At 46.2% G+C, this 12268-nt stretch overlaps 1 protein-coding gene across 1 annotated transcript in view; it reads left to right on the plus strand.

Annotated features, from left to right (window-relative positions):
* Positions 1-386: 386 nt before the first annotated feature.
* The window catches only part of LOC139571120 (collagen alpha-1(XXI) chain-like), a 73442-nt gene continuing 61560 nt past the window's right edge, over positions 387-12268 (plus strand). The window contains exons 1-3 of the mRNA XM_071393702.1: positions 387-558; positions 9595-9725; positions 9942-10502. Coding sequence (XP_071249803.1) covers positions 9626-9725; positions 9942-10502 — 661 coding nt within the window. The 5' untranslated portion in view covers positions 387-558; positions 9595-9625. The remainder of the gene's footprint in view (positions 559-9594; positions 9726-9941; positions 10503-12268) is intronic.

The raw sequence follows: 12268 nt of genomic DNA on the forward strand, positions 1-12268 counted from the left end.
GAGATGACAATGGAGATATGGAGGCCCATAAGAAATTAGGCTACAAATCAATGGAAAGGAACGCATGCAGCCTTATGTATAACACACCCTGGCTCCCGGAACCCTCCAGACTCCATGTTTCTACCCTCACCCACTGTACACAATCCAAACCCTCAGCGGCTTGGAAGCATGCTGTCCTTGTTACTACTATTTTCCCCTGGAACTGACAGAACGGGGCTGTCTCTCAATATTTCTTATCTGCCTCTCTTTAAGCCTGGATAATCGAGAGTGGCTGTTGGCCAGTTAAAAAGTCGGAAAGGACAGAGAGAGGGGGGAGGAACAAAAGAGAGAGCGGGAGAGAGAGAGGGGAGAGAGGAAAAGAGAGAGCTATAGAGAGAGATGGAAAGTGGATGGAGAGGGGAGGCTTTCACTCATAGGAGGAACATTTGGTGCAGTGCTGAAACTTCCTCCCCAAACCCAGCTTCTTCTTCTGCCTAGAGCTCGCCACGGCTATGGCCACAGAACACCTATGAGAAGGTGACCGCACACACTGACAAGAGGACTCTCCACTAACCTCTGGTAACTTTTTTTTTTTTGGGGGGGGGTTCTTTTGCCATTTTGTGAAAACTACATTTTGTACACTTGTTGAATTTGTGTCTGAAAGGGACTTTGATGACAATACGTGTATCTACAGTATGCTAAAGAATGTTTCACGTTGAAATTATTAAATTAATAGTTTCTTGTTTGAAAATGGTTTATTATGAAATTGCTTAATGCATTGTAAGGCAAGTAACACCTGTTGGAGTACCTTATTGCATTCTTTTTGGATTTAGGATTAGTATGGACTTTTAGTACAATTTCAATCGTTGACATGCATTTTGTTTCGGTGTGTTTTAGTGTGTTGTATCTTTCACTGAAGCTTTGTGCTTATCAATGTCTCAATAGATGTGATAATCTACTAGTGTGTAGATTCCTATGATCTGAGCTGCTGCAGTGGCAGACAGCAGGTAGCAAACTGAAGACATTAAGAGGAGTTATCAGTCCCTTGTTTGTCCCACTGTCATATGCAAAGAATGAATGGAATTATTAAACTGAACTTTGCTGGGAGCTCAACTGAACTCTGCTGGGCCCTCGTCTGAGTCTCCTTGTAAACCGAAAAAAAAGGTTTGGGGAAAATAATCCATAGAGGTACCAAGACCAGGGGCTTGCATTTATTATTTTCATGAGTTTCTGCAGTTGTGACATATGTGTACGAAACAAAAGCCAGGCAATCCCATAAGTAAACCCCTGGCCTGTAGATCATTCTAAAATAGGAACATGTTGATGGTGAAATACCCCTCCCAGGCTCCAAGTGGTTCAGTCCACTGTGATGATAAGGGTTCATGGTGGTCATTACTTTATTTGATTTTAAGGGAGAGCTGATATAATGTTTTGGTTTTTCCATCATTGCCTGAGGAACTTGGCAGTAATACATTTCCACCTTATTTTGGCGAAGTAGTACATACTGAACAGCAGTTGTTGATTTTGGGATGGAATAACTTTTTATTGCATTATTTTAAGCAATTAAGTTTAAAATGCAAATGTTGAAATATTAAAGACAGTCATTTAAGACGGGATGTGTTCAGTGCCTTCGGAAAGTATTCAGACCCCTGAAACATGAAATATCACATTTACATGAGTATTCAGACCCTTTACTCAGTACATGTTTCAAGCAGACCACCATAGTCCCTGTGCCCAAGAACACAAAGGCAACCTGCCTAAATGACTACAGACCCATAGCACTCACGTCCGTAGCCATGAAGTGCTTTGAAAGGCTGGTAATGGCTCACATCAACACCATTATCCCAGAAACCCTAGACCCACTCCAAATTGCATTACGCCCAAACAGATCCACAGATGATGCAATCTCTATTGCACTCCACACTGCCCTTTCCCACCTGGACAAAAGGAACACCTATGTGAGAATGCTATTCATTGACTACAGCTCAGTGTTCAACACCATAGTACCCTCAAAGCTCATCACTAAGCTAAGGATCCTGGGACTAAACACATCCCTCTGCAACTGGATTGTGGACCACAATTGGGCTGACCAACCAGTGCTCCCGCACATTTGCTAACTTGGCTATCTGAATTGTGTCCCGCCACCCACCACCTGCCAACCCCTCTTTTACGCTACTGCTACTCTCTGTTCATCATATACAGTATGCATAGTCACTTTAACCATATCTACATGTACATACTACCTCAATCAGCCCGACTAACAGGTGTCTGTATGTAGCCTCGCTACTTGTATAGCCTCGCTACTGTACATAGCCTCGCTACTGTTATTTTTCACTGTCTCTTTACTGTTGTTTTTATTTCTTTACTTACCTATTGTTCACCTAATACCTTTTTTGCACTATTGGTTAGAGCCTGTAAGTAAGCATTTCACTGTAAGGTCTACACCTGTTGTATTCGGCGCACGTGACAAATAATCTTTGATTTGATTTGAAGCACCTTTGGCAACGATTACAGCCTTGAATCTTCTTGGGTATGACGCTACAAGCTTGACACACCTGTATTTGGGGAGTTTCTCCCATTCTTCACTGCAGATCCTCTCAGGCTCTGTCATGTTGGATTGGGAGAGTTGCTGTACAAATATTTTCAGGTCTCTCCAGAGATTTTCGATCGGGTTCAAGTCCGGGCTCTGGCTGGGCCACTCAAGGACATTCAGAGACTTATCCCGAAGCCACTCCTGCGTTGTCTTGGCTGTGTGCTTAGGGTCATTGTCCTGTTGGAAGGTGAACCTTCACCCCAGTCTGAGGTCCTGAGAACTCTGGAGCAGATTTTCATCAAGGATCTCTCTCTCTCTCTGAACTCTCTGTTCTAGGATCTTTGCCTCAATCCTGACTAGTCTCCCAGTCTCTGCCGCTGAAAGGCATCCCTAAATCATGATGCTGCCACCACCATGCTTTACCGTAGGGATGGTGCCAGGTTTCCTCCAGACATGACGCTTGGCATTCAGGCCAAAGAGTTCAATCTTGGTTTCATCAGACCAGAGAATCTGGCTGAAATAAGGCTGAAACCTAACAAAATGTGAAAAAAGTCAAAGGGTCTGAATACTTCCCGAAGCCACTGTATACCTGCAGTCTTAAATGACTGTCTTTAATATGTCAACCTTTGCATTTTTTTACAGTTCCTTATATACAGTGGGGAGAACAAGTATTTGATACACTGCCGATTTTGCAGGTTTTCCTACTTACAAAGCATGTAGAGGTCTGTAATCTTTATCATAGGTACACTTCAACTGTGAGAGACGGAATCTAAAACCAAAATCCAGAAAATCACATTGTATGATTTTTAAGTAATTCATTTGCATTTTATTGCATGACATAAGTATTTGATAACCTACCAACCAGTAAGAATTCCGGCTCTCACAGACCTGTTAGTTTTTCTTTAAGAAGCCCCCCTGTTCTCCACTCATTACCTGTATTAACTGCACCTGTTTGAACTCGTTACCTGTATAAAAGACACCTGTCCTGTCACGTTCCTGACCTGTTTTCTGTTGTTTTGTATGTGTGTGATGGTCAGGGCGTGAGTTTTGGGTGGGCAGTCTATGTTTGCTGTTTCTATGTTGGTTTTGGGTTGCCTGGTATGGCTCTTAATTAGAGGCAGGTGTTTTGCGTTTTCCTCTAATTGAGAGTCATATTAAGGTAGGTTGTTCTCACTGTTTGTTTGTGGGTGATTGTCGCTGTGTCTGTGTATTTTGCACCACACGGTACTGTCTCGTCTCGTTCGTTCGTTCGGTCGTTCCTGTTTATGTGTTCCTCGTTTCATGTAAGTTCATAGTTTAGGTCTGTCTAGTTCGTTTTGTTATTTTGTTAATCATTCAAGTGTATTTCGTTTCGTGTTTTTCCGTCTTGTCAAATAAACATTATGTATTCATCACCCGCTGCGCCTTGGTCTACTCACTCACCGAGGGACGGCCGTTACAGAATCACCCACCAAACCCAGATCAAGCAGCGGGTTAACGCACAGCCACGACAGCAGCAGTGGGAAAAGGAGGATTGGACATGGGAAGAGATCCTGGACGGTAAAGGACCCTGGGCAGAGCCAGTGGAGTGTCGCCGCCCCAAAGCGGAGCTGGAGGCATCGAAAGCGGAGAGGCGACATAATGAGGAGGCAGCACGGAAGCAAGGCTGGAGGCCCGTGAGTAACACCCAAAAATTTCTTGGGGGGGGGCTAAAGGGGAGTGTGGCGAAGCCGGGTTGGATACCTGAGCCAACTCCCCGGGCTTGCCGTGGAGTAAGAGGGCGTCGTACTGGTCAGACACCGTGTTATGCGGTAAAGCGCACGGTGTCCCCAGTACGCGTGCTTAGCCCAGTGCGGGCTATTCCACCTTGCCGCACTGGGAGGGCTAGGTTGGGCATCGAGCCGAGTGCCATGAAGCCGGCCCAACGTATCTGGTCTCCAGTACGTCTCCTCGGGCCGGCGTACATGGCACCAGCCTTACAGGTGGTGTCCCCGGTTCGCCTGCATAGCCCAGTGCGGGCTATTCCACCTCGCCGCACTGGCAGGGCTACGGGGACCATTCAACCTGGTAAGGTTGGGGAGGCTCGGTGCTCAAGAGCACGTGTCCTCTTTCACGGTCCGGTATATCCGGCGCCACCTTCCCGCCCCAGCCTAGTACCACCAGTGCCGACACCACGCACCAGGCTTCCAGTGCATCTCCAGAGCCCTGTTCCTCCTCCACGCACTCTCCCTATGGTGCGTGTCTCCAGCCCATTGCCTCCAGTTCCGGTACCGCGCACCAGGCTGTCTCTCCGTCTCCTCCCTACAGAACTGCCCGTCTGCCCAGCGGCGCCTGAACTGCCCGTCTGCCCAGCGGCGCCTGAACTGCCCGTCTGCCCAGCGGCACCTGAACTGCCCGTCTGCCCAGCGGCGCCTGAACTGCCCGTCTGCCCAACGGCGCCTGAACTGCCCGTCTGCCATGAGCCTGCAAAGCTGCCCGTCTGCCATGAGCCTGCAAAGCCGCCCGTCTGCCAAGAGCCTACAGAGCCTTCCGCCAGACCGGATCAGCCAGAGCCTTCCGCCAGACCGGATCAGCCAGAGCCTTCCGCCAGACCGGATCAGCCAGAGCCTTCCGCCAGACCGGATCAGCCAGAGCCTTCCGCCAGACCGGATCAGCCAGAGCCTTCCGCCAGACCGGATCAGCCAGAGCCGTCCAGCCAGGACCAGCCAGAGCCGTCCAGCCAGGACCAGCCAGAGCCGTCCAGCCAGGACCTGCCAGAGCCGTCCAGCCAGGACCTGCCAGAGCCGTCCAGCCAGGACCTGCCAGAGCCGTCCAGCCAGGACCTGCCGGAGTCCCTCGGCCAGGACCTGCCGGAGTCCCTCGGCCAGGACCTGCCGGAGTCCCTCGGCCAGGACCTGCCGGAGTCCCTCGGCCAGGACCTGCCGGAGTCCCTCGGCCAGGACCTGCCGGAGTCCCTCGGCCAGGACCTGCCGGAGTCCCTCGGCCCGGACCTGCCGGAGTCCCTCGGCCCGGACCTGCCGGAGTCCCTCGGCCCGGACCTGCCGGAGTCCCTCAGCCCGGACCTGCCGGAGTCCCTCAGCCCGGACCTGCCGGAGTCCCTCAGCCCGGAGCTGCTGCCCCTTATCCCGGAGCTGCTGCCCCTTATCCCGATGCTGTCCCTTCATCTAGGTGGGTTTAGTTGGAGGGTGGTCATTGGGAGGGGGATACAGAAGCGGGGAGTGACTATGGTGGTGTGGGGACAGCGTCCGGAGCCTGAGCCACCACCGTGGTCAGATGCCCACCCAGACCCTCCCCTGGACTTTGTGCTGGTGCGCCCGGCGTTCTCACCTTGAGGGGGGGGTTCTGTCACGTTCCTGACCTGTTTTCTGTTGTTTTGTATGTGTGTGATGGTCAGGGCGTGAGTTTTGGGTGGGCAGTCTATGTTTGCTGTTTCTATGTTGGTTTTGGGTTGCCTGGTATGGCTCTTAATTAGAGGCAGGTGTTTTGCGTTTTCCTCTAATTGAGAGTCATATTAAGGTAGGTTGTTCTCACTGTTTGTTTGTGGGTGATTGTCGCTGTGTCTGTGTATTTTGCACCACACGGTACTGTCTCGTCTCGTTCGTTCGGTCGTTCCTGTTTATGTGTTCCTCGTTTCATGTAAGTTCATAGTTTAGGTCTGTCTAGTTCGTTTTGTTATTTTGTTAATCATTCAAGTGTATTTCGTTTCGTGTTTTTCCGTCTTGTCAAATAAACATTATGTATTCATCACCCGCTGCGCCTTGGTCTACTCACTCACCGAGGGACGGCCGTTACATGTCCACACACTCAATCAAACAGACTCCAACCTCTCCACAATGGCCAAGACCAGAGGGCTGTGTAAGGACATCAGGGATAAAACCATCAGGGATAGACCTTGCACAAGGCTGGGATGGGCTACAGGACAATAGGCATGCAGCTTGGTGAGAAGGCAACAACTGTTGGCGCAATTATTAGAAAATGGAAGAAGTTCAAGATGACGGTCAATCACCCTCGGTCTGGGGCTCCATGCAAGATCTCACCTCGTGGGGCATCAATGATCATAAGGAAGGTGAGGGATCAGCCCAGAACTACACGGCAGGACCTGGTCAATGACCTGAAGAGAGCTGGGACCACAGTCTCAAAGAAAACCATTAGTAACACACTACGCCGTCATGGATTAAAATCCTGCAGCGCACGCAAGGTCCCCCTGCTCAAGCCAGCGCATGTCCAGGCCCGTCTGAAGTTTGCCAATGACCATCTGGATGATCCAGAGGAGGAATGGGAGAAGGTCATGTGGTCTGATGAGACAAAAATAGAGCTTTTTGGTCTAAACTCCACTCGCCGTGTTTGGAGGAAGAAGAAGGATGAGTACAACCCCAAGAACACCATCCCAACCGTGAAGCATGGAGGTGGAAACATCATTCTTTGGGATGCTTTTCTGCAAAGGGGACAGGACGACTGCACCGTATTGAGGGGAGGATGGATGGGGCCATGTATCGCGAGATCTTGGCCAACAACCTCCTTCCCTCAGTAAGAGCATTGAAGATGGGTCGTGGCTGGGTCTTCCATCATGACAACGACCCGAAACACACAGCCAGGGCAACTAAGGAGTGGCTCCGTAAGAAGCATCTCAAGGTCCTGGAGTGGCCTAGCCAGTCTCCAGACCTGAACCCAATAGAAAATCTTTGGAGGGAGCTGAAAGTCCATATTGCCCAGCGACAGCCCCGAACCCTGAAAGATCTGGAGAAGGTCTGTATAGAGGAGTGGGCCAAAATCCCTGCTGCAGTGTGTGCATACCTGGTCAAGAACTACAGGAAACGTATGATCTCTGTAATTGCAAACAAAGGTTTCTGTACCAAATATTAAGTTCTGCTTTTCTGATGTATCAAATACTTATGTCATGCAATAAAATGCAAATTAATAACTTAAAAATCATACAAAATGATTTTCTGGATTTTTGTTTTAGATTCCGTCTCTCACAGTTGAAGTGTACCTATGATAAAAATTACAGACTTCTACATGCTTTGTAAGTAGGAAAACCTGCAAAATCGGCAGTGTATCAAATACTTCTTCTCCCCACTGTATATATATACAGTGCCTTCAGAAAGTATTCAGACCACTTGACTTATATGGGGGATTGGAAACGATGCTGACAATTATATTGATGGAAGCTACAATCTATCTGCAATATTAAAGCTGATTAACTCCCCCATTTTAAGTAAAAAAAGGCTGCAGGTGCTGCAGTTGTGAAAACGATACATCAACTTTTATCCTTAACAACAGCTCTATGATGTAGAAGAAAATAGCAACCAAAGACGGGTGGGTAAGAACCAGATCGAGGAACCAGAAAATCTGTAATTGTGTTTTTAGTCTGGTTAACTCTTTTGGTAGCACCTTTTCTGGAAAAGTAGGAGGAATCAGCTGTTCAACATGAGCTTCCTGACTCCCTTGTCCAGCTGGATGCAACCCACCAGGCATTACATAAATATTGTACTCAGTATTGCTGCAAACTAGATGAATAACTCAGACTCTAAATCCCTCAAGGAATTGGAAGTCATGTTTTGGGTTCAAGTTTTAGGAAATATGTCTGGCAGAAGAATCTTTATGTTGGTAATGTTGTCTTTTTCTAGGGGAGGGTTATAATAACTGCACACCAGCGTCATTATTCCTGCCATTGTCATCTTGATCAAGGTGGAGAGCTATAAAGTGTCTTCACTGCCCCAATAACATCAGAGGTCAATGAGTCGGTCATAGAAGGGGAAAAAAGCCATATGGTGAACGGCACCGCAATGACCTGAAAAATAAATGCATCAATGGGTCATTTTAGAGAATTTTCTGGCATGTATCCCAGGTGGTGCATACTCCATCAAGCTTTAATGTACAGTAGCAAATTCAGGAATGTGCAACGTTAACTTTGTCGTCCAATCAGGTCTCTTTATCTCTTGGACAATGGTTGCCATTCATTTGTCATGACTACATGTGTTTGGTCACTATCCAGAGCAGGAATTTCACTGTCTGACGCCGTAAATGAATTCCATGTGGTTTCGTCAGAAATGTAGAATTATCCAGATCGGAGGGAAGTCGATAGAGGGAAAAGCCATGCTGACTGGCTCATGTCACAGTGTTGCTTTCCAGCGACTTCCCCCGGTGCTCAGGACGGGTTGGGGGGAAAGGGCCGGAACAAAATGGCCGGCTCTACCGTGGCAGCTTGGCCCCTCACTGAGCTGTGCCTCAAATCCTGGGTCAGGGAGTGGAAAAACCCAGTCATGTTATGGCTGTGACAACAAACCGACAGCACAGTTACATATGGTGGACGAGGGTTAGATCTCGGTCATTGCAGAATTGACCTATCCAAGTCTAGTCATTGTCTCAGGAAAACCCACTGCTTTAGGTTAATCGGTTGGATTGACTGAGCTGACCAAAGTCCATACCTACCTTCCTTCCACAAATCACAAATGCTTTCTATGGAGCATACTGTACAGTATCTGTTCCTCAATGGAGGCTGCTGAGGGGAGGATGGCTTATAATAATGGCTGGAATGGAGAGAATGGAATGGCATCAAACACATGGAAACCATGTGTTTGATACCGTTCCACCTATACCAATCCAGCCATTACCACGAGCCTGTCCTCCCCAATTAACGTGCACCAACTTCCTGTGCAGTTCCTCATTTATAGCTGCTTCTTTTTATGTCTGCAGTTTCTTACTTTCACTTGCTGGAAACTGCAATGAAATACACAGTTTCCTAAAGCAGCCAGAGAGAAACAAAGAAGTATGACCAAAAGTATTCTGAGTACTCACACACAGAGAGAGAGAGAGAGAGAGAGAGAGAGAGAGAGAGAGAGAGAGAGAGAGAGAGAGAGAGAGAGAGAGAGAGAGAGCGAGAGAGAGAGAGCGAGAGACAGAGAGAGAGAGAGAGAGAGAGAGAGAGAGAGAGAGAGAGAGAGAGAGAGAGAGAGAGAGAGAGAGAGAGAGAGAGAGAGAGAGAGAGAGAGAGAGAGAGAGAGAGAGAAAAAAAACTGTCTGAAGTCCTTTGATTTGTTAACTGATTAGAATAATTGGAATGACAATTCAGCTATGCATGTGTTGTTTCCCTTTCCCTATAGGTGCACATTTGGAGTTTGGTACTTCAGTATCATGCGTTGCAAAACCAGATCCATGCATTGTGTCTTGCGGTGTCTGTGCTTCATGCTCCTTCACTTGTCTTGTGCAGCACAAGATGAGGACATGAGATTCAGTAAGAGTGCTTCTGTCTTCATCGTTATATGTGACACATTTCCATTGCATGGTGTCCATTATCGCTCACTTTTACTATAAATGCAGAATGGATGTTCAGGAAAGCTTTCTATGTACTGTATTGGTAAAGGCCATTCCTTTATAAGAAGTAAATACTCTTCATTCATCTTTTTTCAAGGCTGTGTAAAACCACTCATCTTTATCATCTCTCTTACAGGTTGTAAAACTGTTGCAAGCGATTTGGTCTTTATCCTAGACGGTTCGTGGAGTGTAGCTGATGTGAACTTTGAAATAGTCAAGCGATGGCTCGTCAACATCACCACAAGCTTTAACATCGGCCAGAAGTTCACCCAGGTCGGTGTGGTCCAATACAGTGATGATCCAATCATAAATATCCCGTTAGGGAAGCACCTTCGTAGCAAGGATCTCATCAGAGCCATGGAATCCATTGACTACATGGGGGGAAACACAAGGACTGGGACGGCCATACAGTTTGCTAGCGACAAACTATTTAACCTGTCTGAACGAGGCCCTAAGGGTGTTGCTAGAATTGCTGTGGTCCTAACAGACGGAAAGTCACAAGATGAGGTGAAAGCAGCAGCAGAGGAAGCCAGGAGAAGAGGAATAATAATCTTTGCCATTGGTGTGGGATCTGAGACGGAAGAGGAGGAGTTGAACGCTATTGGAAACAAGCCCTCCTCCACCTATGTGTTTTATGTCGATGACTATAAAGCTATTTCCAAGATGCGTGAGACCATAAGGCAGAAGTTGTGTGAAGGTAGGCATTTTCTAATGAAGAAATGGGGATTCTCATGAGCCCCATCCCTCAGCTTTACAACAAACCATGTGGTGGGGCTGATATTTCTGTTGTTCAAAATTAAGGTGTGGTTCTCTAAAGACCCTTCGGTTGATTTAACATGTTTGCACATTAGTAGACATTAAAGCTCTTATACAGGAAATGTCTTGAAATGTAATGTTTTCTCAAGATCTAATGATTGGGAATCTAATGTTTTCTGAAGTTGTTTACTGTGTTGGATGACTAGCCAAACTGTGTCAAGAGAGTCATGTCAACGTGATGTCACTGCTTCAGGGTGAAGTAAAGGTTAGGGAAGCTATTGCTAGGACACCAGGTTAAACTTTTATTGACCTATACCTAATCTTTGTAAAACTGAAAGGGGTACAGTATGTGCATGGCTTTTGGCACTTGGCGTCATGGTAGTCAACATAACAAGAATACGGACTGGATGTTTACAGCCTTGTTGAAAATACTTCTAGAACAAAAGAGTTTTATCAAGAACAACACCCAGAACAAAACATAGAGCAATAGTTTGGAAAATGGTACCTATTTGAAAGGTTGTATCCACATTCAAACAATAAGGAAGTATGATCCCTTGTAAATGAATAGCCTACTGGGACTAGAAGGTACTTTTCCATTAAGAACAATTGTGGGACTTGCTTTATCTCTTTGAAAGTATTTATGTGCTAGTGGAAGAACTGTTCTAAGTTTAGATTTAAATGCAGAGAAGTAGACTAAGATTTTGTCTAACTTGTTAGGAAAGTAGTTAACTGTCACGTTGTATAATGATCAGAGACAGGCGCAAGAATATGTAATAGGGCTTTATTACTCCCCCCAAAAATACATGTCATGAAAAAGGCACGGGGACGAATCCAAAAACAAACACGTATATAAAATACACAGGGATGTAACCCAAACAAAAGAGTGAGGTTTAAACCTCTAATAATTACACAGGACAAGACCCGTAAAAACACTACACGAGACCCAAAATAACAAGTGCACAATACATATACTACGAAAGTTGAAACAACAAAGCACAGGTACTCATAAGACAAATGGACATGGGAACAATAACCGACAAAGACAATGGGGAACAGAGGGCACATATATAACATACTAATCAGGGGGAATGGGAACCAGGTGTGCGTAATTAGACAAGACAGTCCGGGGCTGGTGGTAATGAATCCAGTTCAGTGATGCCTAGAAAGCCGGTGACATAGACCTCAGGAGCTGGTGAATGGAATGAGCAGCAGTACCGGGTGATCCGTGACATCAACATTCAAGTTATTTCGAAAAATGTAGAGAAAATGTATTTAATGCAGTTACTAAAACAGCTACATTACATTGGTATAATATGTCTGTTCTGATTTTAGATTTGAATAGCAGAGAAGTAGACTAAGATTTCAGGTGCTCTAAGCTTTTGTCTAAGTTGTTGGGAAAGTGGTCAAAGTAGCTAATATGTGTCAAAAGTCACATTGTTACCTAATTGTCTAATGTTTAGAATATGCTCCACCAGTGCTGAATTTAATTTAATTTAATTTATTTGGGTAACAGACATATACAGTCGTGGCCAAAAGTTTTGAGAATGACAGAAATATACATTTTCACAAAGTCTGTAGCCTCAGTATCTTTAGATATTTTTGTCAGATGTTACTATGGAATACTGAAGTATAATTACAAGCATTTCATAAGTGTCAAATGCTTTTATTGACAATTACATGAAGTTGATGCAAAGAGTCAATATTTGC

The sequence above is a fragment of the Salvelinus alpinus genome, chromosome 3 (assembly GCF_045679555.1).
Source record: "Salvelinus alpinus chromosome 3, SLU_Salpinus.1, whole genome shotgun sequence".
NCBI lineage: Eukaryota > Metazoa > Chordata > Actinopteri > Salmoniformes > Salmonidae > Salvelinus > Salvelinus alpinus.